At 49.9% G+C, this 26,752-nt stretch overlaps 4 protein-coding genes across 4 annotated transcripts; 2 read left to right on the top strand and 2 right to left on the bottom strand.

Annotated features, from left to right (window-relative positions):
• Nucleotides 1-3,045: 3,045 nt before the first annotated feature.
• LOC136661171 (apolipoprotein C-II-like) lies at nucleotides 3,046-5,258 on the top strand. The gene is made up of 3 exons (XM_066638210.1): nucleotides 3,046-3,097; nucleotides 3,801-3,957; nucleotides 5,070-5,258. Exons 1-3 carry the CDS (start codon nucleotides 3,046-3,048, stop codon nucleotides 5,155-5,157), a joined length of 297 nt encoding a protein of 98 aa, XP_066494307.1. The 3' UTR covers nucleotides 5,158-5,258.
• A 2,070-nt stretch (nucleotides 5,259-7,328) lies between these two features.
• On the bottom strand, nucleotides 7,329-12,595 carry LOC136661083 (trypsin-like). Its single transcript, XM_066638103.1, has 5 exons — nucleotides 12,556-12,595; nucleotides 11,524-11,683; nucleotides 10,978-11,237; nucleotides 10,169-10,305; nucleotides 7,329-7,478 (listed from the first exon to the last, which is right to left on the bottom strand). The coding sequence occupies exons 1-5, from the start codon at nucleotides 12,593-12,595 to the stop codon at nucleotides 7,329-7,331; spliced, it is 747 nt and encodes a 248-aa protein (XP_066494200.1).
• A 3,708-nt stretch (nucleotides 12,596-16,303) lies between these two features.
• LOC136661703 (trypsin-like) lies at nucleotides 16,304-18,702 on the top strand. The gene is made up of 5 exons (XM_066639077.1): nucleotides 16,304-16,343; nucleotides 16,853-17,027; nucleotides 17,712-17,971; nucleotides 18,068-18,204; nucleotides 18,553-18,702. Exons 1-5 carry the CDS (start codon nucleotides 16,304-16,306, stop codon nucleotides 18,700-18,702), a joined length of 762 nt encoding a protein of 253 aa, XP_066495174.1.
• Nucleotides 18,703-24,438: 5,736 nt separating this feature from the next.
• LOC136661082 (C-X-C chemokine receptor type 3-2-like) lies at nucleotides 24,439-26,180 on the bottom strand. Its single transcript, XM_066638101.1, has 2 exons — nucleotides 26,145-26,180; nucleotides 24,439-25,479 (listed from the first exon to the last, which is right to left on the bottom strand). The coding sequence occupies exons 1-2, from the start codon at nucleotides 26,178-26,180 to the stop codon at nucleotides 24,439-24,441; spliced, it is 1,077 nt and encodes a 358-aa protein (XP_066494198.1).
• Nucleotides 26,181-26,752: the final 572 nt, after the last annotated feature.

The following is a 26,752-nucleotide window of genomic DNA, read 5'->3' as shown; positions in this document are numbered from 1 at the left end:
ACTTAGTAGTAGGTGTACCCTTAAATACAGTCCAGCTGTACTCCGATTCGCCCCTGCATCTCTCGTCCTTTGGTCTAGGAGAAAACTTGTTGCAAGCCTCTAATAGGAACCCTGACAGGGAGTTCTGTATAATCCTGCAAATAGTCCTATACTCCTGGACGCACTTACTTTGACACACACACACACACACACACACACACACACACACACACACACACACACACACACACACACACACACACACTGAATGGGGCTTACTTTTGAGTAGACATGCCTAGGCTTGTGCTGTCAATTAACAGATGTGCAAGGCTCGAACCGGCAATGGAGGATCCACCAACAACACAGATTCCCCCACCTACTCTCACCACCTGTCCCAGTTTTCTATACATAAATCCTTGCACTCTAAAGCATCCTTTTTGGCGGCGGTCGTGGCAGCAGAGGAAGCTGCACTACTCAGCTTCCTGGCCGTGGTCACTTTCTTTACCCATAATCCTCTGCAGCTATGGTGCAGGAATTCTCTTTCTCCCTGTTCCAAAGTGATCCGTCCCTTCACTCCCAGCAGCTGCCTCATCGTAGTGCTCTGTTCTAGGGAACACTCTGGATAAAGAAATGGAGCATCAAGCCAGAAATGGCAGAAGAGCAAGCACAGTTTATGGCCGGGCAGCTCCCACAAGGCTTGGAAACTGTGTAAAGGAAGCTATGGAGCTGCTGGGTCAGAAGTGCTTGGCAGTGGCTGTTTTCAAGCCTGGACATCCCACCCAGACTCAGGGCTGGGCCAAGATCTCCTGTTACGGGGCACAAGCCATGAGGTGTATGCGCAACCGTCTGATTTTAGAAATGGGCTATGTCAGAATGCCAGATGCAAGGGAGGGCACCAGGATGAGATCTCTTGTTATCTGGTGTGCTCCCTGAGGCATTTGGTGGGCCGCTGTGAGATACAGGGACTGGATGGGCCTATGGCCTTATCCAGTGGGGCTGTTCTTATGTTCTTAACTACAATTCCCAGGAAGCCTTGCAGGTCTCTTGTTCTGGTGTGCTCCCTGGGGCATTTGGTGGGCCGCTGTGAGATACAGGAAGCTGGACTAGATGGGCCTATGGCCTGATCCAGCGGGGCTGTTCTTATGTTGTTCTTATGTTTACCCTGAAGTGATGTGGCAAATTTTGATGATGTGGCAAATTCTCTCTTGGCACCCACACTTCCTCTGCCACTTTTCAAATCTAGGGTTTGGGGGGAAAAGGAATGGGGAAGCCTGTGGGCTGGCAAAGTGCTCAAGAAGGTAAAATGTGGGGTGGGGGGTGGGGTCTCAGGCCAGCCCGGTTGCCAGGCATGACTGAAAAAGCTGCACCTTTGAAAATTCCCCCTTAAAGCTCAATGAATGCTACAGTTTTTGTCTCTTTCATATACTTTGGAACTAGGAGAGTGCTGGAAAGTCACCCTGCCTTCATATGGATGTTGCTATTTGCAATGCACAGGTTGGAAAGGGCTGAGTGAAGGCTAGGGCCCAGCGCAGGCTCCCCAGCCCCCCAGGAGGCATTGCTCCCCAAATCCGAACTACTTCAGGCTCTGGAGATCCTCAGCAAGCCCTCTTTTCCCAGCACCAGAGCTTCCCAAATGTGCTTTCCTGCTGCCCAGAGCCTGCTTTGTCTCTGCTTCCAAGGAAAACCCCCTGCATTTTGTGTGGCTCAACACCCAAATTGGGGAGGGGGCATTGAGCCGTCGCGACACACCTACTTTGTGTCCAGAAAGTCCCAGGCTCTGTCCTTGGGACCCCTCTTTGGAACCCTGGAGAGCTGCTGCTGCCAGCCAGTGCGGTCAATGTTCGGATCAGTGGCCAAAGCACCAACTCAACATTTCACAGCTTTACAGGTTCAAACACCCTGATGGGTGCAGGATTTGTCCCTTGATGGGTGCAGGGAGCAAAAAGGGAAGCTCTAAGACGGTAACGAGAACTTAGCCTTGGGGTCTCTGGGGTGCATAAGGGACACAAGACCAGTCACTGGAGGAGAAGCTGGGCAGCCCTCTAATCCCCCCCCCCCACCAGGCCACTGCTAGCTCTGAAAGGTGTCAAACGTTGGACCCTCTTCACCATCGGCATCGCAGCTCTGGACCTGTTTGCTCAGACTTTGGACACGGAAGAGGTGGGGAGTTCCTTTGACCAGATGCAGCCTTGTATAAATGTCCCGTGCTTGGACTTTGCTTGGGGGGACAGACCACGGACCTGGCCAGGAGAGAGTGAGTGTGCATTTGTGTTCTTGGGGTTTCAGATTGGAGGCTGTCACCTTTGCATCCTGGACTCAGTCCTGATCTGCTGGGAGGTGGTGAGGAAAAGCTTGGGATTCTTCGGTTTTGGCCCCTGCACCTGAGACCAAAGATCTTGTGCCTGGCCAAGGAAACCACCGCAGAAGCCACCCTAGAAGACAGTGGGGAGAACCATCACTACGGACCCTTTTCCCTGGGAGTCATGGGCTGGTTGGTGTGGTGAACAGGGCAGGATTCAAAAACACCAATATTCAGCTGCCGCTTCCCTCTTCCGTTGAGGCTGCAGCCTGTTTTAAATGTGCATGTCTGTGAGTTAGCAGATGTAAATGTGGGAAGGACTCTTTTGTTGTCTGATCAGAGCATTTTTGCAGCTTGTCCTAGAGAAGCAATGGGAGAACTGAGGACTAGCTTCCAAAACCCAAATTGCAGAATCCTGTCTCTGCCGGTTCTTCACTGTCTTTTTTTTTGAGCCTTGTTCTTGCATCTTGTGTGTGTGTATTGCGCATGAGAGTCAGTGCATGGTGCTCTTCAAGCATTTTCCCACCTTATTATTCTGCTACCAGGTTTGCTTCTCCTCAACAGCAGAAAGCACATATATTGGGCTAAATGCTCTAACCATTATACGGCACTGTCCTCTTGGTGGAGGGAAAACGTGACCCTGGAAATCCTCCAGGTCAAAGAGGGGCCCGCTATTTCCAAAGGGGTGTTCGGCTTCGTGGCTTTTCGAGCTCTTATTTACCTTGGCAAACGTGTCTCTTTCGACATTGTAGGCAACTGTTGTGAAAATGGATCTGAAAGTTGTAGTCGCTTCATTTCTCCTGCTGCTTTTCTGCTCTGGTAAGTGGCCCCCTCCCCCAACCCTGCTAATTTGGAAGGCACTTCAATCTGTTATCCACATAGACTGCTGTGCAGTGCAGTGCAAGCCACGTCAGGTTTTGCGTTCGCCCGTGTGATGCAAAACGGCAATAGGCTGGAATGTGAGGACGCATTGGACCAGAACAGTGACGTTGCAAATCATGGTTGGGAATAGGGCAACTCTACTCTATGAAGGAAGCTGGGATTTCTGTGCCTTTCAGGCTGCTATCCTACGTGCACTTATTTGAAAATCACACTGAAACCAGCAAAAATGGACGTCCAAGCAGAGGGTTGGGCTGAATGCGTTCTGCAGAAGAAGAAGTTTTAACCACTACCTTTTTTCTCTTTTCTTGCAAGAAAATCTGCACTGCTGATATTCTCTCCTGCACAGCCATCAAAAGCACAAAAACCCCATCCTGCTGTGGCCGCATGGCCGTCCCCACCACCTTATCTCGTTTGAGTCAGTATCGATTTTCATGGCAGACCCAGGGCTGACGCTAATGGTGTTTCTAGTTAGAATCTGGGTTCACGTCCTTTTGTGACAGGGTTTTGTGACAGGGTTTTAAAGCCTCTAGTCCTCATGAGGACACCGCCTGCTTTGCTTATTGTCGTTTAATACCTCCTTGGCACCGCTATCTGTTGGAGGGGAAGACCCAGTCTGAATGCATTTTGTGCTGCTTTGCAGAAGTTTGCAGCTACCACCTCCAGAAGAGGGAAGTCCAAGAAAAGGTGGCACTTGACCAACTTCAAGAGGCAGCCCAGAGCTACTGGGATTCATTCACTGGCACAGCCCAGAGCTGGATAGACAATATCAAGTCATTGGAGTGGAAAGATAAAGCCTGGTGAGAAGGAGGCAGGGCAGCAGTGGTGGCCAGGGGTGGGACGGGGGCTTTGCAACAGAAACCTATGCATTGAATGCCCCCATCCTATCAGTGGGAAAACTCCATCCATATATCACCTGGGCTGGGGTGCATGTCCTTATGACTAGGTTATATATGTGCTTAGAGTATGACTTTATATTGTAAGAGGGTCCTGGGGCCTAACAGCACCTGGGGGGGTGACACAGTGATGTCACACACACCCCCGCATCACCACAGCACCCCCACACCTGCATTGGACACCCTTACGGCTTCTGAAATGGGTCCATTTTGGAGCCAAATGGAAGCGGGGGAAGGCAGGTGGGTCCAACTTCGTTTTAAGCAATGTTTTCACTGCTTTAAGCAATGAATGCTGAGTTGTCGTCCGTCCCCCATGGAGAGTCCAGGAAACACCCAGAGCACTGTAGGGGGGCACCCCCTAGTCATCTCCTCTTGGCCTCTTGGACACTCCCCTGTGGCCTGGCAACTGAGGCCTGCCCCCCCCCAGCAGCTGTCGGAGATGATGATCTCCGCTGTCGGAGATGATGAACCATTTTTTCATGTACCAGGGTTGACCCAAGATTCCCTGGTGCCTGAAGTGGGTTGGCAAATGCCAGTGTTCCCTTGCATGTGTCAGATACGAATCTCCTATCCGTCAATGTGGCAGCTGCAGCCTCCACTGCTGCTCCTTGCCTCTGGAATAGAAGAGGAAAGGTCGGGTGGAGCAGAAGAGGAAGCATAGGAGAGTGGTGGGCCAGAGTGTCTCTGACACTCTGGCCCACCACTTTCCTCTCCTCACTTCCTCTTCCTTTTTGAATGCAGGGAGGAGGAACGGGCATGTGGAAGCCAGTGGGAGACAGGATTGCCTAATGAACAGACCTGCCCTGCCCTGTGCCGTCTTCCCACTCTAAGCCTCGTCCCTTCCCCAGGCTGCTGTGGCAAAGTTGCATGGGGAAAGCATGCAACTTTGGGTTAGGATTGAGATTCAGTGGTAGAAAAACACACTCTCAGGGGTGCCTGTAGGTTGGTGAGAAAGGATGTCCATTCTCTCAGCTTTCTAACATCACGGCTCCTTCTTGGTTTTGCTATTATCACAGGGAGCTCTTTGAAAAAAGTAAGAAGTCATTTAGCACATACACCAACATCGTGGGTGACCAGGCGTACCACTGGTGGCAGAGTTGGTGAGACTCGACCAGCAATGTGATGTGGCTTCCCTTCTTTCTGTGGTGACAGATCAGTAAGAAGTTGCAAGCTGAGGTCACTCCCCTCCGTGTCCTCACACATTCCGCAGGGAGAGATGCTCCCCTTCTTAACCATTGAATAAAGCTTATTTCCTGACATAATGTAAAAACTGCTGCCTCTTTCCTCAGTTGTGGGTTGGCTTGATTCTTTGAGAAACAGAGGGAGGGAATCTCTGCATTCTGAGCACCTCTGCACCACAGACCAGAAAGTATTTCTTTCCCCAGGGTGTCATTAGTCTGTGGAACTCCTTGCCACAGGATGTGGTGATGACACTTGGCCTAGATGCCTTTAAATGGGGGATTGGACAGATTGATGGAGGAAAATCCATCACAGGTTACAAGCCGTGATGGGTATGTGCAACCTCCTGGTTTTAGAAGTAGGCTACCTTAGAATGCCAGGCGCAAGGGAGTGGAAACAGGGTGCAGGTCTCATGTGCTCCCTGAGGCATCTGGTGGGCCACTGTGAGAGATGGGAAGCTGAACTAGATGGGCCTTTGGCCTGATCCAGCAGGGCTCTTCTGATGTTCTGACACTGACTGGAGCAGGCTGGCCGTCAGCTCAGCTGTTGAATTGGCAAGGGCACTCATCCTGGCAAAGGGCAGTAGACAGATAGAGATGGGCAACCCCACCGAACTGCTGCCTGATGCAGCTGCTTCAGTTGGCCTCATAGATGGGCCGGTCTTGATGCCACCCACACACCTCTGCCGCCTCTTCTTATCCTCCCACACCCTGAATTATAAAAGGAAGAGAGGAACAGAGCGGAAGAGAGCATTTCGGAGGGGCTCTAACCCAGAACTTTTGTCTGCTCTACATTTCCTCTTCTGCTCTATTTCCTATTCCAAGAGGAGGAAAAGCATCAGAAATTGACAGAACCCTCAGTATGGGGGGGGGGGCATTTCACACAGCAAAGCACTATGCAAGGGGGATAGCATTGGATGCACTACTTTAGCCATCAAAAGGTCTTGGGTTCTTCCTGGGTTCCAGAGTCACAATCCTTCCTTTGGGAACGGTGGGAGCTGACGTTCTGTGCCGGGGGGACATGGGGGCTAGCAGTTATTCTCTGAAAATCTCGCACTCTACAAACCACAATACCCAGAACTCTCTGGGGGGAAGCCATGACAGTTCAATGGGTATAAAACAGATCTAAGTTCATAGTAGGTAGGGAGTCTCAGCTTCTCCCATGTGTTGGATGGAGAGGCCACTGTAATGCAAATGAACCTTCTGACTTCATGAACTGATTTCACACAAGAACCCCTAAATGAGGAAAAATGTCCATGTCTGTCACTCCAACTGGCCACAATTTTCTGCTCTACCCTTAGGGCAGTGATTTTCAGTCTTTTTCATCTCAAGGCACACTGACAAGGCACTAAAATTGTCAAGGCACACCATCAGGTTTTTGACAATTGACACCATGCTGCCAGTAGGGGGCTCACATCTCCATTGGCTCTACTTATAAATGACCTTCCCCCAAATTCCAGTGGCACACCTGTGGACCATTCGCGACACACCAATGTGCCACAGCACAGTGGTTGAAAATGGCTGCCTTAGGGTCAATTTATTTTTCCCCCCCTATTGCAATGCAGGTTCCGGTTGGATCTCAACAGCCACAGCTTTGTCTTTCCTGAACCTGCACTTTTTCTAATCTAGCGTCTAGGGCAGTGATTTTCAACCAGTGTGCCATGGCACATTGATGTTCCATGAAAGGTCTGCAGGCAGGAGTTTGGAACCCAGTGGTTGAAAATTGCTGAAAAACTCTTCAGGATTATGTGGCTCTGTTTTGAGGACAACTATCTGTAGTAACAGATTGTCTGCCGCCAGCCACATGGAGAGAATTACGTGAATAAAACAAGAAAAACGATTTCAAGCCAAGAACACGGGGGAGACGCGGAAAGCGTGCATTACTCTGCACTGGTGCAGTGGCGAAATTGCCTGTGACATGGCCCTAGAGTGTTGCTGGCAGCATGGCAAAGAGCACACTGATCTTACCCATTTCCCTTCGCTTGACATGTCACAACCTCAGAGTTATAGTTTTCCTGGATGATGTTGTTGCTGTTAAAAAGGGATTTATTAAGGCTCTTCTGCAATATGTCCCCAGGCCTAGACACAGCCTGAAGGCTAATAATAGGACATCATCTGGTGTATCCAGGGCGTGTAATTGCACACTTTGGTGTAGACGGTGGGGTGCCCCTTCATGGCACATTCGTAGCCCCAGGAGACGATGCCCTCCAGCAGTCCGTTGCACTCCAAGGGGCCACCCGAGTCTCCCTACAAGGAAATGGACAGAGGGGTCAGAGCTGAGTAGACACGGTGCCAAACGTTTTGGTGCTCAAGGCAGAAAATAAGAACAATATTTACAACTATGAACTAAATGCTTGATAATATGCGCCCCCCCGCATCTGCCTCCTGAGGCAGGTTGGCTCACTCTGTTACCCTGCACATGCCAGATCTCATCTGATCTTGGAAGCTAAGTAGGGTCAGGCCTGGTTAGCACTTGGATGGGAGACAGCCTGGGAATCCTGGGTGCTGTAGGCTTATACCATAGTCTTTCGAGACTGAAGGTTGCCAACCTAATGGTAGGGCAGGTCCTATCACCTTGAAAAAAAACAATGTCAGTTTCCCAAGATCTTTTGGGTCTGAGCGCAGTATGGTGTCTGCAGAATGCTTCTGATCAGAACTTCCTGGCTATTAAAAAGTTAAACTCTCAACTAATCTCTGTGCTCATTGTGGGCAGAGATAAAAATGGTGACTGGGAGAAAGCAAGATATTCTGGGGAGAATTGTGGACAAGACTAATAAACTAAACCCCAATAAGGGCCCATTCCTATCCAACTTTCTAGCACCGGTGCAGCTGCAATGCTGTCTCGTGGTAAGAGAACACATGTTCCCCTACCTTGGAGACCGCTGTGACTGCCTCCCCACCCCAGGATATAGCGCACGTCCCATTGGCATGGCTACACAAGCACTGGAAAATTGGATAGGATTGGGCCCTGTGATTCCTTCTACATGATTCACCTTGCGGTTGCAAATATCTTAAGAGAATGGCTGTGGGTTGTGTCTGGCCCTAGGTTTTCTGACCAGGTTTTCTGGCCCTAGGGCAACTTGGTCAAGGATGTCCCAAAACTCTCCTGGAGAGGGTGCAAGTGAGCAGGACTCCAGATCAAACCACATGGCTTGGAAAGAAAGTAAGTAGGAGTTGAGCTCGCAAAAAGTAAGGAAACTGTGTGTGTTTCCAGAACAGTGGGTTCTAATATCAAGTCCCTCTCTGGTTCAAGGAGCTACAGCCTGGTCTACTCTCCAGAGCAGCAATTTTCAGCCAGTGTGTTGTGGCACATTGGTATGTCACCAAAGGTCCAAGGGTGTGCTGTGGGAGCTTGGAACACAGAGGTTGAAAATCACTGAAAAACTCTTCCAGGTTCTGCGGCTCTCTCTCTAGAGAAACTATTTGTAGTAACAAATTTTCTGTCCCTCTTTGTGACTATATAGACCACTGTTTCTCAAACTGTGGGTTGGAACCCATTAGGTGGGTCGCGAGCCAATTTCAGGTGGATCCCCATTCATTTCAATATTTTATTTTTTAATATATATAGTAGACTTGATGCTACCATGGTATGTGCATTTGGGGAAATGTTACAGATCTATATTTTTAACAGGCTATTGTGTATATGCTTTTACCAGTGATATAAATGGGACTTATTCCTGGGTATGTGTGGGTAGGATTGCAGCCTAGGAGTGTTAAAAAAATTTCCTGCTTGGTGATGTCACTTCCAGTCATGACATCACTTCTGGTGGGTCCTGACAGATTCTCATTCTAGAAAGTGTGTCCTGGTGCTAAAAGTTTGAGAACCACTGATTACACAGGCCATTTTGCTTCCTTAAACGTTACACCAATTCCTTGGTATATTTGGGGTGCCGATTCCAAAAATGGCATGCGTTTTGCCCTATCTCGTCTAGTTCTGGAGACACAGCATATCCTCTTTAGTGAATGGTTCAAGCAGCTTAATAATAATAATAATAATAATAATAATAATAATAATAATAATAATAATAATAATAATAATAATACAGGTGTTTATATACTGCCTTTCTAGGTCCTCAGATTTCTCCTCAGACTTTATTCAAGGCAGTTTACATAGGCATGCTAATTTAATTTCCCCTAGGGATTTTTACAATTGAAAGAAGGCTCTATCTTTCAAGAGCTACAACAATTCAGATGTTTCGTTCTGATCTGGCCTCCAACCTGGCCTCCATCCTCCCACGCTCAGAGCAGGTGGAATAACTCGGCTCAGCTTGTCAGCTGCTTCAAGGTCGCATGGTGCCGGTGGCCTCGCACTGGCGACCTTCAGATGTTATCTTCAGGCTAACGGAGGCTCAACCCTCTAGACCAGACTTCCTGCCTACACCATGGCTTCCTCATGAGGAAACTGCTTGAACCATTCACTAATAAGGCTATACTATATCTCCTAAACTAGACGTGATAGGGCAAAACGGATGCCATTTTTGGAATTGGCACCGCAAATTCATATCAAACCACCATAAAGTTTGGGAAAAACTTTTCTGACCCTCCATTTTGTAGGCCTGTGTTATAGACAGTTGCTCTAGAAACAGAGCCGTAGAACCTGGAATAGTCTCCTGGAAGCTGGAAGTGACATCACAAGAGGCAAAGACCATAGAGATGACCATAGAGATCAATGTGCCATGGGGAAAAAAAAGTGTTGAAAATAGCTGCTCCAGAGCAAAACTTGGAATTCACCTGAGACATTCCAAGGGAAACATGCACACGCATGTATACTGAGACATAAACACAGAAGCATGCATCTGCACTCAAAGTCAAGAAGACCAGGAATGCTTCTCAAGAGAGATGTGCCAATACCCTCCTGCAAGGTCTGCTGGTGGTGCTCAAGGTCAAGGGGACTGGAGGCCAGGTCTGCTTCTGGCCTGAGAGAGCCCCTGACTCACCTGACAGGTGCTTTCGCCACCCTGAAGGAAGCCTGCGCACATCATGTTGTTGGTGTAGTAGTAGGGGTAGGCTTGCTTGCACTGCACACTGGGGATGATGGGCTCTTGCAGGCACTGCAGCTTCTGGGGATATGCGACTGGAAAGAGAAGTGGCACTGTTAAGACGTTCCTGCGCATGCCTCAGTCTCAATGCCCCCAGTTTTTGCTTTTGAAGAAACAGAGGCTGTCATCCTGCCACCTCGGGGCGGGGGGGTCAAAATGGCCACATGAAATCAAAATGGCATTTTAAGCAGAAATCCATTCTGAATGTTTAAAAAGCACAGTGGCAGCCTCATGGGTGAGTTGGAACCCCAAGGCACCATCCTGGAGCCAGAGGTTGGCTCCAAAGAATCTGGAAAGTTCCCCCTCCTTCTCCTCTAGCAGTAGCAGTGACTAGAGTGGCAGCGGTTGAAAATCTGCTGGGGAGTGGGATGTGCTGGGTGGAGAGGAGACAGAGTTCCCAGGCTCTATCCATGGGCAACACATAACTGCAAGATGCCAGGATGGTGTCGTAGTTTGGGAATTGGACTTAGACCTGGAGGATCCAGGTTCAAATCCCCACTCAGTCACAAAGCTTCCTGGTTTACAATGGGCCAGTCTCTCTCTCTCTCTCTCTCTCTCTCTCTCTCTCAGCCTTACCTACCTCACAGGATTGTTGTGAGGGCAAAAGGAGGAGAGGAACAATGAACTCCTTGGAGGAAGGCCAGTATATAAAAATGTAAAAAATAAATAGAAAAAAAATCAAATAAATAAGATGCAGCGAGACTCACCTCCGTGGGTTAGGAGATTCCCCCACCCAGAGACCAAGCACCAGGTTCCAGCAACAGGACAGCTGGTGGGCAGCTGGATCGGGGAGACGTACTGGTTGAATCGGGCTGGTTGAGCCAGTTTGACCAGCATGATGTCGTTGTCTTGGGTCTTGTCATTGTAATTGGGGTGGCGGATAACCAGGGCCGCCTTCAGCGCCTGCTCTGTGCCTTCCGGCTGGGTGGTGTCGTGCTCACCTAGGTGGGCCACCAGAGTGTTAGCCCTGCAGGGGTGCAGAAGGACATTCCATAGAGCATGTGAGCAGGTGCCTCCAAACATGGCGATGTGCCGGCCCTAAAACCCACAATTGAACCCACAAGAGAAACTGAGAATATCTCAGTCAATCTAGCCAAATGAACAGGTTGTGACAGAAATGGGGAGAAGGCAGGACATTAGAACCTGGTGGGAGGAGAATGGTGACAGAGATCTCAGAGAGGCTGCCTGAGGTGAAAGTCTCAGTCTGCCTCCTGGCTTGGCCAGCGCTGCGAGGAAATACTCGAGCTACTTACGGCACGTAACAGTGAGCTGCAGAGACAATCCACCACTCGTTGATCAAAGACCCTCCACACCAGCGGCTCCCGTCAGTGGTGAAGTAGACCTGCCAGGGCACGGAGTGAGCTGGACACTCATAACCATTGATGATATCTTCTGTCCCAATCGGGGAAGCGGCTAGGAGAGAACAGAGGGACTGTGCAACAGAATGGCAGGAAAGAGGAGAGCAAAGCACAGCCCCACAGTTCTGGCTCCAAGTTGAATGAGGGGAAAACTGCCATATGTGGGCAGAAGAGGATGAAGAGGAGACTCCACACTGTCCACCCAAACTCCCCATATCCCTGGTGCTATTTGTCTTCCCTTATCCTGACTTGGACACCCTACTGTTGAAACCAGAACCAGAAGCATTTGTTGCTTTGCTTGGTGGACCAATGAGCTAACCCCTTGGTTTATGAATTTACCAGAACCAATGTGTTGTGCCACTAATCTATTGAGTGACACCTTCACTGCCCATGATGCTTTACAGAGGTCCCTGCCCCAAGGAGTCTGCAATCTAGGTCAGTTCTTAATTTTCATGGAATTTTCATGGAATTAAAGGCATATTTTTTCCTGATGTTTTTGACTCCAGGCTGTTTTGACTCCAGGACGCTATTGTATATCATGGAAAAGAGGGCCCAAACTTCTAACCCTGAGTGGAAGCTTCTGGTTATAAACTTGTAAGTCCCCGTCCCCACCTCAGCCACCCCACTTCCTTGACTATCTCAAAAGCTTCAAAAAAAGTTTTTTAAAAAAAAATTATATATTGATTTAAAATTAATTAACATATTCATCTGTCAAAAACCAAATTATTAATCAGTTGGGGCAAGCCTAGTTTAACCCCTTGCTTTTTGTTCTCTCTCCCTCATTTGCTAATTTTTCTGAGTATTTCCACCAGCTCTCCCACTTCATGCCACCCTCTTTACCCAGCTCTCCTCTCTAAAAGGAGAGGAAATGAACCAGCCTTCAGTGAAACAGCTGACACCCCATAATATTAGGAATGCATTCCATACCTGCTCCCCACAAGGTAAGGACAAGGACAAAGAGCTTCATCTTTTACTAGGGCAGCAAAAATTTCCTCTTGCCTCCACTGGCTGGGATTTTAAATGCACACATTATCGGGGTTACCCACGTCACTCCTGATAAATGCGATATTTGAGCAAGTAGAGTGTTGTTGAAGGGCTTTGGTTAACCAGGGTGTACGCAGCTCCAGGTCAGTGAGATCTGATAACCCAACAACCCAGTTGCCAAATAGAGGGCACACCAAGGAGACCTGCTTGGTTTGCCTTTAGGGTCTATATGATCCGTTCATTCTCCATATGGCCAGGATTTTCTTATATATACAAGGGTTGGCCAAACCGCAATCCACCAGTGGTGGATCCACATGTGATTCTTTGATATATAATGTTTTTGACATTGACACAATCATGGGATTGTGTTGGTTGAGTTCCTTTTCATATCACAATTAATATAAAAGGTAAAAAAGACATTTTCAAGCTTTGTAATTATTTACTGACGATATGTGCAGAAGTTGAGGCAGCAACTGTTACCCTGCACATGCCTGATCTCATCTGATCTCAGAAACTAAGCAGAGTCAGGCCTTGGATGGGAGACAGCCTGGGAATACGGGTGCTGTAGGCTTATACCATCGTCTTTCGAGACTGAAGGTTGCCAACCAGTCCAGCATGGGCTCAGTTGACTGCTGTAAATTGGCCTGAGGGGATCGTAGCCTGTGCCTTTCATGAGCCAATAGACAGTCAGTCTGAGTTTGTCTGAGCCAATCATTATAAAGTTTTGTTTGAGCCAATGGGGTCACTGTTGAGGAAGGTGAACTGAATACCATGTAACAAGCCCTTGAGAGTTGGAGGACCAAATGGAAAACTGCTGCAGGAGAGAAGGCTGCAGTACCAGTGGAGGAAAGGTAGAGGGTGCTGTGTGCAGAGGAACTGAGGCTATAAAAGGGGTTGCACCAGCACAGAGAGCTCAGAGTCAACCAGGGAAGAGCTGCGGAGTTTCAAGCGGAAGGACTGGAGACCACCAGGGAAGAGCTGCAGAGAGTAGCTGAATCCTGAGCTTTGTGGGAGAGCTGAGAGAGCTGCTGAAAGGAGCCCTGGGAAAGAGAGCCTCTTGCTGGAGCTGAGAACCAGAGGGGAACTTCCATCAAGCCTCCAGCCCTTGGCCTGCCTCAAGTCCTGCTGCCTAGTGCCTGCCTGCCTGCCTCAGGTCCTCTCTCAATTGGGGGAATTTGAAATAAGGTCTTTCCATTTGTTTGGTTCAGGTTCCATTCCTCCTAATAAAAGCCTCAAACTTAGCTTGGTGTCAGTGGTCTCTTTCGATCCTGCGTAACACTGAGTTAAAACTGAGAGTCCCCTGGATTAAGACATACATTAAATACTGTGGCTTTCAAGCATCTGAAATGTATTTGCACTGGGCTCTTACATGGGTAACCCAATCCAAACAGCATATTGAGCCAGCGCAGGCCCCCGTAAGAGCTGGCTGGGCCAGTGCAGAGGTGCACACCCAGCTCACCGGTTCTCAATTCTGAACCAGGCTGAGCAGGAAGATTTACGCCAGGCAGCGCAGGGGATGGGAGGGCATTCCAGGATGGGAAAGGGGGCATATCTAGGCAGAATGGTGGAGGTTTGGGACCAGGAGGGGGCAGGATTGGTGTGGGTAGAGCACACTTAGGGCCCAATCCTATCCAATTTTCCAGTGTTGGTGCAGTTGCGCCAGTTTAGTGTGCTCTGCTTCCTGTGGTGGAGGGGAAGCCACGGGCCTTCTTGAGGTATGCGAACCTGTGTTCCCTTACCACGGGGCTGCATTGTGGCTACACCAGAGCTGGAAAGTTGGATCGTATTGGGCCCTTAGAGCCCTGCAAGCCCTGCTTGTTGCACCAGCTAAATAGCTGGTGCAGATTCGGGTGGCCCCATAGGGCAGGCTGGGGTGTTACATGGGGAAAGGGGAAAAAATATCCCCTTACCCTGGGGTGACCTCCAGCAGCCTCCCAACCAGCGTAGAATATAGCACAGGCTACTGCAGCCTGGCTGTACCAGCAAAGGTTAGGATTGCACCTAAGCAAGTTTGGCCACCTCTAATATATAGGAAGTATAAGTCCTGTTGTGGCATTTTACGTATTAATTTTAATCCTAGCCTTCCTCTTAGGGGCCCAGTGGTACATGGCCTACCCCGCCCCCTATTGTAACCTCACAACCACCCTGTAGAGTAGGCTTAGGCTCAGAGCTAGTGACTGGTCCAGTCGCTCAGAATGCCAAGCAAGGATTTGAACCTAGGCCTGTGCAGTCCTCGTCCAACATACTATACAAGGCAGCACACCAGCTTCAGCAATAGTAGAACAGTAGCTTCCTGCAGAATCTTACAACCTGTAGCAGGTACCCTTTGTTCTCTGACCCCAAAATGGGGCCTTGGACTCAGGTCCCCGTTTGCCCAGCCTGACGCTGCCTGGAGTGTGCTCAACTTAGCAAAGATGTGGCAAAACCGGCTGCCAAACGTAGCCTTAATCAGGTCCTAATCTCCTGGCAAACAGGCTTGTTCTTGATTTCCTGCAGCGCAAGCGTATTCGGTCAGCCTTGCCTTCCTTGGAGTTAACAACCTATTTGGTGTCATTAACTTCATTGCAACTGAGTTGAACTCAACTCACGTTGACTTCATTCATTCCTTTGGCATAGGAACAAAGAAACACGCACACAGAACACTTTGTCCAAGCCAATTAGGGCACCCTTTTCACTTGAAAGGAGGAGGTTTCCCACCGTATGTTGTCAAAAATGATGTTGATATGTTGTCAAAAATGCCAATTATCATTTTAATTAACTGATTAATGAAGGTGCCAGAACCTCTCCAGGCAGCTCAAAATCAGGTTGCAAAATCTGCTGCTTATGGAGTCATATCCCTTTTTGGTGTGCAAGGAGGGCTTCCTCTTTTGGAAGCATTTACATGGGGCTGTTACACACATGCACACACTTGCGTGAGGACAAGAGGTCTGCCCCATTGCTGCTCCTATTGCACACCCAGGGGTGGTGGTGATCTACCAAGAGGAAGGAGCAGAGAGGCAGCCCAGGGCTGTTATTTTGCATCTCAGGGTCTAAACTTTTAAACAATGGCTATGGAGGGGAAGCAGTCATCAGTGGTATAGCTAGGGCATCTAGCTCTGGAGACCAAAAACAGCCCCCTCACCCCACCCCATCCCCATGAACCTCCCCAGCCTAAGAAAGGCACTTTTGGTTTTCACTGAAAACCAGAAGTGTCTTTCTAGGAGGGCTTCTGAGGCCTGGGGAGGCTGTGTGGCTTCCTCAGAACACCTCCCAGATGTGACCGGAAGACACTCCTGGTCACGTCTGGGAGATCCCTTGATACCCCCTCTAAGCAAGGTACCCAGGGCAATGTCCCCTCCACCCTGCCCCATGCTACACCACTGGCAATTGTCCACGAAGAGCTGGGTGCCAAAGTTGCAGCCAATGTGTTACAGAAGCAAATGCATCCAGTTTGCTTCTTGGTGAACATGTCAGGCCTCTGTTGTTCCTCCCAAAAAAGGTACCTGGTGTCCCAGGTTATTTTTAGACACCAGCATCCTTCTCTGAGCAGGGAATGTGGCAGGTGGAACTGACAGTGTCTCTCCCAAAACCAAGATAGCGAGGTTGTCCCTTCCATTTTTAGCATGTCAATTGAACAGCTGCAGGATAAGGATTGCCAAAGGCCCAATATAAGAGCCTGGCGCACTGGGCTCTCTCTCTTGTTTTTAGCAAAATGGCGATCATCCTGTTTGCAGTTCTTCTGGGGGCCGCAGGTAATTCCCTTCCACTCTTTTCGCTTCACTCCCTGCCTCACCTTGCCCAGAGAATGCGTTGTCAAAGTGAGGGACTCTGCTGCATTAATGCCCATTAGGCCACAAGTCACTTCTTTTGCGCAAGTTTGAACTTGTGTTTTGTTTTGACCCTTAGATCAGGAAAAGGGTGCACAAGGAGGAGGAGAATTCATGCCCTTCCCAGTTCTTGCACTGCCTCCCCAGTCAAATTAGCAGCCCCCTCAAGCCCACATTACAAGGTCAACCAAACATGGCTCCCTCGGGCACGGCTCTTGCCATCTCTTTGCAAGATAGGGGGCCAGGGGTTGCTTATGCCACTCCTGGAGTTGAATAGGAAGAGGGAGGGCTGTGCAGGAGAGGAAGCACAGACCAAAGCAGTGGGTTAGAGAAGACCTTTGCAGGTTGCATTAAAAGCACAGGAGCCCTGCCAAAAACAAAAAGTTGGCTGTCCCAACCACAGTTAATTTCCAGGCTGCATTGTCTTACTGCAGCGGCGGCACACCTGAATGTCTATGACGATGACGACAAGATCATCGGAGGGTTTGAGTGCCCAGCCCACTCCCAGCCCTGGCAGGTCTTCTTCACCTACGGGAATGGCAACCGGTGGTGCGGAGGCTCCCTGATTAATGAGCGCTGGATCATCTCAGCTGCTCATTGCTACAAAAGGTGAGTAGGAGAACACAATGGGTCGACTGGACAGATTGACACCTGGCCATTCGTAAAGATGCTCAGCTCTTGATTGTAAGCTCCTTGGGGCAGGGGGGCTTTGTAGGGTGACCGGAAACCAGGGTGAAGAGCCAGGCCACTGCCCCTTCCATACTTGTGCAGCCCGTGGGCAGGACAGAAAGGCTGCCCACTATTCCTCCCCCTGCAACTGGTATTCAGAGGCAGGCCACCACTGAACGCAGGGTTAGTGTATAACCGTCATGCCTAGCAGCCACGGACGGTCCTCTGGTTCTCCTTCCAAGCCATGCCACATCTTGTGGCAATGAGTTCCACAGTCTAATGATGCACTGGTGGAGAACAGCTTCCTTCTGCCTATCCTAAAATCTCCCACTGATCTGTTTCGTGAGGCGACCCAACCTGCTGTAGTATCATCAGCCATGGCCCCACTGGACGGTTTTTCCCCAAGCTAAAATACCCCACGGGATTAAGTTTAGGGTCACCTCCCCTCTGGCGGGTTCCACGACAGATCACTCTAGGTCACAGGGTAAAACCAACCGAAAATAAAATAAGAACCCCCCCCCCCATTCAACATTTGTAGTCCTTTACTCTTGAGAAGGCCCCTTGTGATGCACTTCCTAAGCAGGGTTGCTGCCGCTCTTTGCATTCATTGTGTTCTTGCCGCAGCCCCAACACGCTCGTCGCGCACCTTGGCGAGCACGACACCACCCAAGAGGAAGGAATGGAGCAGCACATCCGGGTGGAGAAAGCCATCCCCTACCCCAAGTACAACTCCCGCACCACCGACCATGACTTCATGCTGGTCAAGCTCGCTGAGCCAGCCCAGTTCAATGCCTTTGTACAGCCCATCGAGGTCTCTCAAAGCTGCCCCGTGGCTGGGACCTCCTGCCTTGTCTCTGGCTGGGGGAACGTCCTGACAACAGGAGGTAAGTCATGACAAACACCTGCGCTGGACACTTTAGCATGACACAACAGGCTGAGATCCCATCAGCTATGCAGTGACAAGTCTTTGCTCTTTCCAGTTGAGTATCCTGATAAGCTGCAGTGCCTAGAAGTTCCAGTCCTCTCAGCCTCCACCTGCAAACTCGCCTATCCTGGTCGCATCACCTCTAACATGTTCTGTGCTGGCTACACGGAGGGAGGCAAAGACTCCTGCCAGGTAAGAGACAGGCTGGAGATATGGGGCTAGATGGGCTAGGTTCACGTCTGCACACTGCCAAATGAGGTGGTGATGGACTCGATCGTTTCCGGCTGCAGCTGGGGAGAAATGCCAGTTTTGAACGCTATGTAAAAGCCTCTTCCCCGCAAGCTAATAGCTAGCACATCAGGGAAAACTCTTCTTGTCTGCTCTTCCCACTGTTGTGCTAGCTTTCTAATTGCAAGGAGCTGGGTTTGTGTTGCCTTTTAAAGCCAAGTTGACTGAGTAAGGGGACAAGCAAGTACTGACGAACTGCTCTTTGTCTGGATTTTGTCATGGCAAATAATGTCTGGCCATCCTTGGCTGCAGGGAGACTCGGGTGGACCCCTGGTGTGCAATGGTGAACTGACCGGTGTTGTATCCTGGGGAATTGGATGTGCTCAGAAAAACTACCCTGGTGTGTATACCACTGTCTGCAACTACAAAGCATGGATAGACGAAGTCCTTGCCAACAACTGAGACGCCCTTGAGAACCCGCTGTGGAGGAGTAGGGATTCCCTTTCCAGGAGAGATGTCATCCTTGATGTTCTTCTTTGGGAGAGACATTCAAACAATGAGCTTCAAGCGCAACATTCAAATGCAATGAAGATGACGGTCATATCTGGTGCATACTTTTCCCCCTCTCCCCAGAGTACTCTGAGAATTGTAGCTCTGGGTGGAAGGGCAGAAATGCTCAGCACCCAGCCTCACAAAACTAAAATTCCCAGGATTCTTTGTGGGGGGAGCCATAGCTGTCTGGCTGAAATAAACTTGCCATGTTGATATAACCATGGGGGAAAGAAGAAGGGGAATTGCTGTAACATCCTTGTATCTAGAAATAAATTGTAATGCCAACCTGCTACCTCATTGTCATGTACATTGGTGTATCCATGACCCACTCAGGACCACTTAGCTCATGGCATTCCACCCCTCTCCTGCATGCTTCCAGTCTGGGGGCAGGAGCAGGGGGATAAGTGGGTGGGAGAGAGCCTCAGGAATGGGGAGGCATCTGGTTGGCCTGGGGTTGCAATATCTTTTTCACCTGTCTCCAAAAGGAGAAGATCATCCCCTAGCTCTTGCAGACTGAGACACAGTGTGCTACTGAGAGCCCAAAAGCCTTGAGGACGTAAGCCAAGGCGCACACAGGGCCAAGAATTAGAACTGCAATAGGACCCTCTCTTGGAAGGATTGAACATCTCTAGATGTATAGCCTACATCCCACATCAGTGGGACTCATCCAGGCAAGGGGCACTGCTCCACTCAAACATTTATGAAGCTGGGAATTCCTAAGGTGGGAATTAAGGGAGCCCATTGGGTCTGTTGCCTGTTTCTTTGCCAATCTCTTTGCAGTACCACACACAACCACTAGAGGGCAGACACAACTGTTCCTTTACCCATTCCATGGCAGTGCCAGTCACAGCTAGCAGAGGGCAAACCTCTCTGTTGCCTGTTCCTTTGCCAACCCCATTGCAGTACCGGTCAAGCCTACGAGAGGGCAGGCTTCTCCATTGCCTATTCCTTTGCCATCCTTCAGTCTCGGAAGACTATGGTGTCATGCTCTGAATGGTGGTTCTGGAACAGAGTGTCCTCTCCAGTGCGCGAAGTCCTTTGCCAACTCTATTGCAATTCCAGTCACAGCCACTAGAGGGCTGGCATGCCTATTTCTTTGCTAACTTGTCTGGCAATTCCTTTGCTATCCGTCATTATGATGGGCCGTTGATGCACCCCCTCTCTGCCCGCTACATCTGTTTTGCAGAACAGATGTCCTCTTTGCTTATCTTGGGATTTGCTGAGATGAATCCCTAATTCCAAGGAGCATGCAAATGAGAGAGGGGCATTGTGGGTAGCAAGGTTTATAAGCTCCATGCCTTCAGATTTGAAGTCACTTGCTAAAGCAGACCTCACCAAAACACAGAAGAGACTAAGGATGAGGACCATACCTGCTCGGTTTGGTCACAGAAGTGCAGGAAATCTGGGCCAGCCCTGCAAGGGGACAGGTGTGACTTTTGCCCAGGACACAGAGCTGGGGCAGTGGCATAGCTAGAAGGGTTGCAGAGCACTAAGTTTTGCAGGGAGCCTCACTGCTGGGTGAAAGAGGTCTATTCCCCTCCCCTTCTGAGCCATTACTCAGGGGGGTATCAAAACGGAGGCATTCGCTTTGACTGCCCATGCGCTCCATCCTGCATTCACCTCTGTTTTGCTCCTCCCCACCTGGAATGGCTCCAAAGGAGAGGGGAAGGAGCTGCTTGCACGCTGCGGTGAGGCTCCCTGCAAAACTTAGTGCTTTGCACCCCCTCTAGCTACGCCACTGAGCTGGGGCACGGTTTATTTCACGAGATGATGGAGGGAAAACAAAGGAACACCGCCAAGAGACTCCTCGTATCACAATGGCAGATTGTAAACCCCTTCTTTTCTGGCATTGCTCTTATGCCCTTAGCAGCAGTCCTGCACAGGAGTGGCCTTAGGAGCTGTGGGACTCAATGGAAACATGTTTTGCGCAGCCCCTGGTTCACAGCCAGGGTCTGCAGCATCTTCAAGATAGGCATGGGGCCCAATTGGAAACAACTGGCCCAACTGGCTTAAAGCTGACCCTACTCCTGCAACATTTCTACACGCCTGAGTACTATTAGAGGCAGAGGAGCAGTTTCCGGGCTGGGGGATTTGGCCACACCAGTGAAGAATCTAGACACCCATGACTTTGAGGATGATGGAGAAACCTGCTTTTCACCCTGAATGGTATGTGCGAAACAGGCTTCCTCTAACCGAGACAGGAAATGATCACCAAGGTAATTCTTGTAAGGGGTTGCATTTTCAGTGTGTTGTAACTACTTTCAAAGCTGTTGCAAATCTGAAACGCAGACTTTCTGGTAAGGTGCTTCCCCTCCCCCCCGCCCCAAGCAGGAAGAGAGAGGAGGAGAAAGAGAGAACCTCAGGGCTCCAAATGATTGAGACCCTGTCTTTAGATTGCCAGCTTTGTCTTACAGCTCCTGTCAGAAGCTTGCCATGCAGACAAATTGGCACGTGAAGCTTTACTTTGGCACCTGCTGCTTTTCTCCAGCTTTTAAAGGTACACACGTGACAACCCTCACATTAGCATCTACAATATTAAACATTTCTAAGAATCACTGAGCTAAAACAGTGCGGCCCAGGTGGTTCCTGCCCGCATCTCACACCTATTTGCATGTCTAGCAACCAACACACTGTGCATTGAGGAAAGGGGCCAAGATCACCCTGTTGAACAAGCTTGAGGGCAACGGGCCAGGAATGAATGCAGACAGCCAGAGGAGAGCAACCATGTAGTTTTAGTTAAATACTGCAGGGTTTACATATGCAGCAGAATGAAATCATAGAATCCCAAAGAGGTAGATACATGGACGTGCTGGAATCCCTAGCATGTATGCACTGCTGAAACAGAGACGCCTGCATTGGCTCGGTCATGTCATGAGAATGGATGATGGCTGGATCCCAAAGGATCTCCTCTATGGGGAACTCGTGCAAGGAAAGCGCCCTACAGGTAGGCCACAGCTGCGATACAAGGACATCTGCAAGAGGGATCTGAAAGCCTTAGGAGTGGACCTCAACAGGTGGAAACCCTGGCCTCTGAGCGGCCCACTTGGAGGCAGGCTGTGCAGCATGGCCTTTCCCAGTTTGAAGAGACACTTGACCAACAGTCTGAGGCAAAGAGGCAAAGAAGGAAGGCCCATAGCCAGGGAGACAGACCAGGGACAGACTGCACTTGCTCCCGGTGTGGAAGGGATTGTCACTCCCGAATTGGCCTTTTCAGCCACACTAGACGCTGTGCCAGAACCACCATTCAGAGCGCGATACCAGAGTCTTTCGAGACTGAAGGTTGCCAATATATATATAGATACATGGTTATCACTTTAGACCAGCTTTTTTCAGTGTTTGTCCCCTGCTGTACCGATGATGGTACAATGATGTCATTGCCAGTTGCTACTAGATCAGAAGGCCAAGTGCAATGCAACAGACACCAGCGGGAGGCTCAGGGTGGATAGGAGGGCTTTTTTGAGCTTGCGAAAAGCACGCGCTGGAATTCTGCCTGCCGAGCCTCTACTACTGCTTGTTAAGTTGCATTGCTGGTCTCGCTGCCAGGCAGAGGGCATCTGGGAGGGGGGTTCCCAAAGATACCACCTCAAGTACCTTTGACGGTACAGGTGCCACTGGTTCGGAAACTCTGCTTTAGACTGCATAGGAGGCAAATACAATTTTCCCAGTGTTCCTTTAGCTACAACATTAACACTCAGGCACTTGTGAGCTGCCCACCAATTACAGAAATTGCTTATCATCACTATTATCGTCTGCCTTGAATCCATGTATATGTGGATCAATTAAATACATTTAAATAAATTTGCCAGGTTTCAATTCCTGAGTAAAAGGCGCCTTTTTGACATGTTGGATGTGTGAGATGAACAATCATAAGCAACCGCTCTCTGTTAGGTCAAGTTAAACAGTTGTTTAGGGCAGGGGTGCCCAAACCCTGGCCCTGGGGCCACTTGCAGCCCTCGAGGCCTCTCAATGCGACCCTCAGGGAGCCCCCAGTCTCCAATGAGCCTCTGGAGATTTGTTGGAGCCCACACTTGCCCGATGCAACTGCTCTCAGCGTGAGAGCGACTGTTTGACCTCTTGCATGAGCTGTGGAATGAGGGCTCCCTGCACTGCTTGTTGTTTCACGTCTGCGATGCAGTAGCAGCAGCAAAGGAAAGGCCAGCCTTGCTTTGTGCAAGGCCTTTTATAGGCCTTGAGCTATTGCAAAACCTTCATTCATTCATATAAGTTCATCTTTAATATATTCATTTATGTAAACATATGTAAATTTATTCAAATTTTAAATGTAAATTAATTCTTTTTTCCCCTGGCCCCTGACATAGTGTCAGATAGATGATGTGGCCCTCCTGCCAAAAACTTTGGACACCCCTGGTTTAGGGTGAGGGTGCTGACAGCCAGGATAGTCTTTGGAGCCCAGGTCTACCAGGCTTCATGATGCAGAGCCCAGGTCTACCTGACCATGCTGCACCAGCAGTTAGATAAAGTAATATGGAAAACCAAACGCACTCCCAAGTCTCTTTAAAATCTTTGAAATATAGAAAAGCCAGTGCAGAAAATTTGCATCTTCATATTTGGGTTCACACTAGAATGGACAGCATGCTTTGTGCACCAACATGAACTCCTGCAGCAGCTGTAGCCCCACAGCTGGGCCTCTGAGCTCCTATACACTCCTTCATGGTTATGGGATCCACAAGCCAGAGAGCTACAGCAGCAGACCAGTTCCATCCCAGATTTGACAGTGTGTTAAGGAGGGCCAAGGATGCATTCCTGGGGCCGGTGTGTATGGGTTGCAGCTGCAGTGGCATTGCATGCCCACATTTGTGCCCCCAGCATCATGCGCAGGCAGTGAATTCGGGCGAGATAGGAAAATGTCAGATCCCAGGAACTTTCCAGGTCCCTTCCTTTGACTCCTGGACCCCCCTTCTGACCCTGGGTCTGGGTACAAATTACCCCCTTTACCCCTTCTCCTAGTCCCTGGCATTAGCCGATTCATTTACCTGTTCAACTTTGCTTGTCCCAGAATTTGGAATGCCTCGGTGCTGGATTTTTGTGCGTGCAAATCTCATAACCACATTCATGCTCTGTTGTTTCTACACAGAGCTAAGTCGAAAGAAATCACAGGTGTTTTTGTGAATGGACACTTTTGGCAGTGCTGAAAGACAGACCTCTTTTTCCACTGGTTTTTATTTTTCGGCTGTCCTCCTGATAATATTTACTGATTTATTTACATGACCTTCACTTTCTCTCTCTGTCGGTCACTATCACTCGCCCACAGTGCTATAGTTGCATAACTAAAACTGATAAGCTATACAGCAGGGCAACGTTGCCCTGTTTACTATAGGCTCCCTGGTTGGTTGGGATCACACCCATGTGAACTATTTTAGGGAGAAGAAAGGATCAGTAGCTGACATGGAAATGGAACAGAAGCAGAACCAGCAGCCTTACAATACACTTTAAGAAAAAAAAGTGAGTATTCACTCTAAGTGTTGTGCAGGAAACACTTGGATGTTAAACCCCCACAATTTTTTTTACACCCACAATTGAAATCTGTGGAGAATATTCAGTACAGCCCTAAGACAGCTCTTGAAGCTCCAGTTCCTTGGCAAAGCAATGGGGAAATCTTCTTGAGATGCTTTTGGCCAGTAGTTTTCACAACATGATGGAGAAATCTGCAGCCCGGGGGGTGCTGACCTCTGTGGCCAGGCTGTGGTCCTGGCTGGAGAGGCTCTGCCTCTGTTCCTCACTCCTGTCCCAACGATGGAACAATCTGGAAAGCTCCCTTCGGAACTTGATCCCCGCAAAGGCATAGACCAAGGGGTTGAGGCAGGAGTGGAGCAGGCCCAGGCTTTCCGTGAAGAGCAAGCCAAAGTCCAGCACCTTTTCCCGTGCACAGTCTCTTTCCAAGTGGCCCAGGCGCTGCAAGCTGTCCACCAGGAGGAAGCCTTGGAAGGGAGCCCAGCAGAGGATAAAGAGGACCAAGATCGGCAGCAGGAGATGCACGGCTGAGTTCTTGCAGAACAGCCGGGTTTGGCACAGCCGGGCAAAAATGCAGCAGTAGCAGTACGCCATCACCAGGAGGGGCAGCAAGAAGCCCAGGGTGAAGGAGGTAAAGCGCAGTCCAAGACGCCATGAGTTTGCCTCCTTGGGACTGAATCCCTGGTGACAGAGCTGTGCTTTCGCCTGGGAGAAGTGGGCCACTGTGCGGAAGTGCAGCTCCACGGCAGACAAGCCAAAGCAGATCCCCCACAGCACAGCGGAGACCAGCAACATGTGAGAGAGCCTCCAGCGGTGCTGCAGCGGCACGGCGTGGACGATCACGAAGTAGCGCTCAATGCTGATGCAAGCCAGGAGGAAGACAGTGCTGTAGCTGTTCATGGTGGAGAGGGCCCCTAGCAGCTTGCAGAGAAGTTCTCCAAAGACCCAGCCCTGGGTGAACTGCGTGGCCCAGAAGGGGAGAGTTAAGATGAGCAGGAGGTCAGCCGTGGCCAACTGGAAGAGGAAACAGTCGGCAAAGTGCCAGGGGCACCGGTGCCTTCCCAAGACAGCCAGCACCAGCCCATTGCCGACCAGTCCCACCACAAAGGCCAAGGACAAAATGGCCGGCCCAAAGTAGCGTGCAAAGGCTCCGACCTCCTCTCGAGTGCAGGGGATTGTTCTGGGGTTAATGTCTGGGTAGCTCCCAGTGGGAAACTGGGAAGGAGAGAGAGCGAGTTAGTGGGGGTTCCTCAGGAGAAGCTGTCCCTTATCAGGTGGCCAGAATGGGATGGGGAGCAGTAGATGGGGCGGCTCAGGCCCCAAGGCGGAGGGATCAGACCCCACTGGGCCACAAATCCTGCAACTGGGATTGGCTGGGAGTATAGTGGGCTTGCCTGATCCGCAGGCTCCACACCTGCAAATTTAATCAATCGCGGATTGAAAATGTTTTCTAAAAAGTTTCACATGCCCTGCTGTAGCAACCATCACCTGGCACCTGCCCATTTAAGCAAATGCAGGCCGTTTAGGTATGCTTTAAGCAATGGACACTGTGCACAAATCGACACAATTTACTTCAATTTATGCAATTTCCACAAATTTATGCCGTTTTGTCAGCATGACTTCCGTGAACCTCTGCAGCTGATGTTCATGTCTGCCGCTGAACAGCTGATTTGGGGTTCCCAGAGCCACCATGGCTACAGAGGGCCCACCGTATTGGCTTATTTTTTGACAGAATCCGTGCGTGTGTGAGAGAGAGACTCTCACCATTGCGTGTCATCCCGCTTTTGAAAGTGTTGGCGCAGGACCAATTAGGCGGAAGAACGACAGACTCCCTGACTGTGTGGAGGTCCTGGGGGGTTGACAGGGTGAGCATCACATACCTCATAGGTGTCATCATCCCAGATTGAGATGTTCATGTTGGCTCTGGTCGCTGTCGTTCCTTGGAATGGCCAGGTTGTGGGGCAGGGAATCCACTCTCACCTTCCTGCTCCTTTAGCCCCACCCCTGACCCCAAATACGGAAAGTGAAGTCCCTGTTCCGCAGCACTGCAAACACTGACGGTGCGCAGTGAAAAGAGGGGAAACTCTGAACTCCCCACAATATTGGGAAACAGCCCAGGAAGGGGAAGTAGTGATCACATGGACTGAGAGTTATTGCCCGTGTTACCTTTCCCTCTACTTGTAGGAACGTTAATTCCTGGCAGCGTTGGGGGAAAGTTAACTCTGCTAAATTTCTGTAGCCAGGGTTCCTTGAGCCCAGTTCTGTAAACCTGCCCCTCCATATGTCCATCACAGTGGCAGAAATTCAATAGATGACTGTTCCAAGCAGCCAGGGCCGGCCCATTCATGAAACAACGGATTCCTGGGTGACACACACCTCTGTCTGCCCACGGACAGAGAACTAGGGGGTGATCTGGGAGAGACTGGACTGGGAGCCAAGAGGAAGAGCTGGAAGCTAACATGCTTAGGACACCAGTGTAGATTGCAGG

The sequence above is a fragment of the Tiliqua scincoides genome, chromosome 10, assembly GCF_035046505.1.
Source record: "Tiliqua scincoides isolate rTilSci1 chromosome 10, rTilSci1.hap2, whole genome shotgun sequence".
Taxonomy (NCBI): Eukaryota; Metazoa; Chordata; class Lepidosauria; order Squamata; family Scincidae; genus Tiliqua; species Tiliqua scincoides.
The sequence above is the reverse complement of the archived record's forward strand: the minus strand, read 5'-3'. Positions and strand labels throughout refer to the sequence as shown.